This window comes from Euphorbia lathyris, chromosome 6 (assembly GCF_963576675.1).
Source record: "Euphorbia lathyris chromosome 6, ddEupLath1.1, whole genome shotgun sequence".
In the NCBI taxonomy this organism is placed as follows: Eukaryota; Viridiplantae; Streptophyta; class Magnoliopsida; order Malpighiales; family Euphorbiaceae; genus Euphorbia; species Euphorbia lathyris.
Window position 1 is genome coordinate 49258583 of NC_088915.1, and position 5231 is coordinate 49263813.

General features: G+C 41.8%; 1 protein-coding gene across 1 annotated transcript; it reads left to right on the forward strand.

The window, feature by feature from the left end:
* Positions 1-2810: 2810 nt before the first annotated feature.
* Positions 2811-5231, forward strand: LOC136232875 (uncharacterized). Its single transcript, XM_066022330.1, has 8 exons — positions 2811-3136; positions 3274-3417; positions 3507-3622; positions 4018-4109; positions 4245-4266; positions 4356-4424; positions 4727-4795; positions 4887-5231. The coding sequence occupies exons 1-8, from the start codon at positions 2941-2943 to the stop codon at positions 4965-4967; spliced, it is 789 nt and encodes a 262-aa protein (XP_065878402.1). The 5' UTR covers positions 2811-2940; the 3' UTR covers positions 4968-5231.

The window sequence follows — 5231 nt, forward strand, 5'->3', positions numbered from 1 at the left end:
GTAGTCACTGCTCTCTTGATGGGAGCAATAACTTTTAATTGTGAGACAAGAAGCTAGGCTTCCAGTCTCACAAATTATCGAATATATTGGCAGAGTGTGGTCTTGTCCACACTCTGTCAATTCAGAAACTGGAAGCCTGACTTCCGGTTTCTATTTTTATATTTAAAAAAAATAAATAAATTAAAAAACTTGAAGACTAGCTTCCGATTTCTTTACAAATAGAAACCAGAAGCTAGCTTTCTGATTTCAAGAGCAAAATGTTTAATCAGATTTTTAATGAGACTAAAATCTGATTAAGAGCCCTTTTTTTTGTTACAACGAAAGCAAATAAAGCAAAGAGCAAAGGCTACACTAAGTAGCAATCAGCCGAGGGAAGCATGTTCCCGAGTAATCATCCAGGAGGATGTCTTTGATACCAGTAGGAGCCTCAATAAGGAAAGTGAGTCCGTTGGAGAAGCTGAACGCCAGTGAGGCGAGGGCATCCGCACACCGATTCTTTTCTCTGAACACATGCACTACCTCGGTCTCCTGGAAGAGACCCAAATGGGTCTGTATGTTGCGGATGAGAGAACGGGAGGGGTGATGGAGCGGGCAGGCCTGACGGATGAAGCTGATCACTTCTTGGCAATCCGACTCGACGATGATCCTCGTAATCTGCTTAGCTAGGGCTAGTGACAAGCCGGAATTAATCCCCCAAAGCTCCGCTTCAAAGGAGTTGCCCCGCCCAATGTGGTGCACGAAGCCATTGACCCAAACCCCATTACTGTCACGGATCAGGCCCCCGGCGGCAATATCCCCCGTCTTTGCGCGACAGGAACCATCGGTATTCAGTTTGGACCAGCCCACCGCCGGTTTCCCCCACCTTAGCCACTGCTCCACTTTCTGCGGACGGCTGACTTCAAGGGCGATTTCACCCCAGCAGGCCAGATTCTCCCTAAGCCGGTGTCTCATCAGTTCACCCTTAGAAGTAGGGGGCGTGAAATTAGGTTCGAAAAGCTGCTTATTATGCCAGTTCCATAATACATAAGCCGTAGTTAAGAAAAGAACCGGCCAATTCTCAATGCCAAAAGCCATGTTCCGTTTCATGAAGCACGTTCCAAACCAGTTTTCTTCCGGGACAGCGAAGAACTCCCTCCAGTGGCTCGGTCGAATAAGCTCCTTCCATATTTCAGAACTCACATGGCAGTCCCTAAGTGCATGACAGATATTTTCCGCAGCAGAGCACCGGGTGCACGTATCCAGATCAACCAAGTGCCGCCTGCTCCTCTCGGCATTAGTCAGGAGTCTATTGTGAAGACCCAACCACCCAAACGCCTTATATCTTTGGGGAACTTTCAGCTTCCAGACCTGCTCAAACGCGGGGTTAAGTTGCTCCTCCTCCTCCCTATCTGTCACCAAGGTATAGGCCGCTTTACAATTAAAAATACCGGACTTCGAGTTTGACCAGCGGGGCATGTCGCTTATGTCGGCTGAAATCTTGACAAAAATGCATTTAAGCCTTAGGAGAGTGGTTTCGTTAAGGTACTGCTCTAGTATCTGCCACTTCCATTGCCCGGTGTCATCAATCAGATCAACCACTTTCCAATCTGCTATCCCTGGATCGATAGGAAAAAGGGCTTCATCTCTCAGCCTAAGATTGTCCAGCCACCGATCATCCCAAAACGCTACGGACCTGCCATCGTCGATGCTCCAAGATAGCCCAGAAATGAAGTCTTGGAATACCCCATGAAGGCTTCGCTAGAGATAGGAGCGATTACTCGCAATTTTGGACGACCCTCCAAAAATGATATCTCGTTTATATTTCGACGTAAGGACCGAAACCCAAAAGGCATGTGGTTCCTTCCAAAGGCGCCAAAGCAGCTTCATCAACAAAACCTTGTTATTATCCTCCGATCTCTTGACCCCGACACCTCCACGCTCCTTAGGTCGGCAAACCGAATCCCACGGGACGAGGTGCAATTTCCTCTCGTTCGTAGAGCTGCCCCAAATAAACCTTCTGTTAAGTTTATCCATCTTGTTGAGAATCCCTTTTGGTAGAAGGTTTGTTTGCATGATATGGTTAGGAGCCGCTGAAGTTACCAACTGGACCAAAGTAATACGCCCGGCCAGAGATAGGGAATTAGCTTTCCACGCACTGAGCTTAGCTTGAATCTTATTCACTGTTTCGGCAAAGGTATGCAGGTTCACCCGATCGTGGACGAGGGGCACCCCAAGGTAGGTCCCCAAGCACCGGGTGAGAGGAATCTGACAAGTGTGGCTGAGCTGACGGGCGAGGCCCTCCGATATGTTACTAGAAACACACATCTTGGACTTAGAGAGGTTGATTTTCTGACCGGAAGAGCTGCAGAAGGTATCCATGATTCCCATGAAGTTCTGAATTTGCTGGATATCGGCTTCAAGAAAAATGAGGATGTCATCGGCAAAGAAGAGATGGCTGATATCTGGACCATTCCTCACCAGTTTAATAGGCCGAATAAGATTAGAGGCAACCCCATCTTTGAGCATGTGATCAAGTCTAGCCATGCAGAGCACGAAAAGATAAGGAGATAAGGGATCCCCTTGCCGAACCCCCCTAGTTGGAAGAAAAACCTCGGACATTTCCCCATTGATAAGGACTTGCATAGAGCTCGAGCAAATGCACTGGTTCACCACCTCCCTCCAGCTTGGCGGGATGCGATTAAGAGCCCATTTTGTCCCACCTTTTAAAAGTTGAAGGTTTACCCTTTATCAGCTCCTCCCAACTTAATGGGCACGAATAAATTCTAAATATGATATTGGGGGCGTTGTTAGAAATTAAACCGACGGCGTTTCAGTCCGTACCCTTTGCCAAGTAAAACCCTACAAACCCCAATATATTATATCAGTGCAGAAACGGAATCAAGACACCCTAACAGAGATAACAGAAGCTTGATTTGAAATTTCTGGGAGAATAAAATCAATATGTCGATGTATTTAAGACGGGCGGTCTCTTTGAGGAACTCAATTTCAAATGCTCTTCATCGGAGTAGTACCATTGGAGCTCGAAATATCTCCGGCAAACTTCTCTCCAACTCTGGCTGCCGCGAATCCGCAGTTTTACCTCCCTTTCATTTCATCAATGACTCTCGCCGAGGATACGCCAAAGGGAAAAAATCAAGTACTTCACTTTCCTGTCGGATTTTTTTTTTCAAAGCAAATTTTGGTTTGATCCATTGGAAAACAATTAAGTAAAGAATCCATTGTTGGTTTTCCGATAAATCTGAAACAAATTGTTTGCTTATATGCGTATTTTAGAGGATAATTCTGGTGGGGATACTATTCAAGTTATGCCTGATATTGGGCCAACTGTCAAAGCTACTGCTGCTTCTCAGATGGATGCAGCGATAATTGCATTATCTGGTGAATTAACCAAATTGCGAACTGGACGGGCATCTCCAGGTATATGAATATGCTGGGTATTTTTTCTTCGGCTTAAGATTCCAGTATTTAATAAAGCTGATGACTGAGCCAAATATATTCTTTTGCAGGAATGCTTGACCACATCATTGTTGAAACTGAAGGTGTAAAACTTGCTTTGAATCGGTTAGCTGTTGTTTCTGTCATTGATTCTAAAACTCTATCAGTGAATCCTTATGATCCAAATGTAATGTCCTAAAACCTTGTCTTACTTAATAGTTTAGGATTCTTTCCATTCCGATTTTCTTTTTATGGATAAACTATTGGTTGTTCTTTTGTGATGTTCTACCTACAAAATTCTGCAACCTATTGATGGAATGAGTATTTAACTTAAGTTTGTTGTTTTAGGGATGAAACTATGATGTTTCTACCTCAAAGATATTATATCTACAAAACTAGAGATCATAAATTTTGAAACCTCATTCTTTTGTCTGCAAAGACACAAATATTAAGAACTATATGGTACAATAACTTTGATTTTCTGTTGCAAGGCATGTACATATACCCCTGGCAAATTTCAAACTGTTTTCTTTTCCTTCATCTTTGGCTCTTCTTTCTCTAAATTTTATTCATTTGCTGCAGACTGTAAAGGCACTAGAAAGAGCAATAGTTTCTTCCCCATTGGGGTTAAATCCTAGAGTTGATGGTGAACGATTGATTGCACCAATACCAGCGTAAGTACTTGCTTAAATATTTAATTAGTTGTCCACTTGAAGTGCCTCATTGTTTTTTGCTTGTGCTCTGGCACAATTCACAAGTTTCTTTATCTCTTGACTGATATACTTGTTTTGTGTGATGTGCCTTTCCAGATTAACTAAAGAGCATATACAGGTGAGAATGTGATTAATTCTCTCTTTTTATTTATTTATTTATTCATTTAGTGTTATATGTTAAACTTCCTACCTGAAAATTTGTACTAGGCTATGGGTAAGGTGGTAGCCAAGTCTTGTGAAGATGTTAAACAAAGTATAAGAAGGGCTCGCCAGAAGGTACAAGAGTAATTTATTTTAATGCTATTCTGTCTTTAAGAATTTGAAATGTGAAGATATAATTCTGTTACATATTGCTGTATGTATGTCATGTGAGGATGAAATTTCTAGACGTTTCATGTCACCAAATTGCAAGAGCTCCACTCTTGTATTTAGTAGCTAACACGGCACACAGGAATAGGCTGGCCATCAATAGAACTGTGATTATGATGTTTTTACATAGGAAGTGAAACTTTATATATAGTGCAGTTATCATGAAACATTCGAAATTCATGTGCAGCTTGTTGGTTGGATTTTTACAGGCATTGGAGACAATAAAAAAAGGCACTTCAAGTTTTTCCAAGGATGATTTAAAGAAATTAGAGAAAGAGGTGAATTTGAGTCCTGTTTTCTCGTTTTCATCTGTTCTTTGAAAAAAGTTTCAGTTACATGAATATTTGAAATGTTTGATTCTCCTCTCAGATTGAAGAGTTGACGAAGAAGTATGTGAAATCAGCAGAAGATATGTGTAAAACGAAAGAAAAGGAAATCAGTCAAGGATGACTTTTTGAGTAGTGTAACATTATAGCACCATTAGTTAAGATATGGAAACTTAAATTTTTGAGTAGCAGTAATTATTCGTAATACTTCACAATAGAATATGTGTGGAGAACATTCGGTATTGATTTGAGGATAAAGCGAGAGTACACTGTATAAATGTTGGTGTGGAGAGTTTAGAGATGTTAATCCCAGCAAATGTATGTTGTTGGATTGGAACATTCCTTAATAGACTGAGAATAACATGACTTGCCAACCTATTTCTCATCA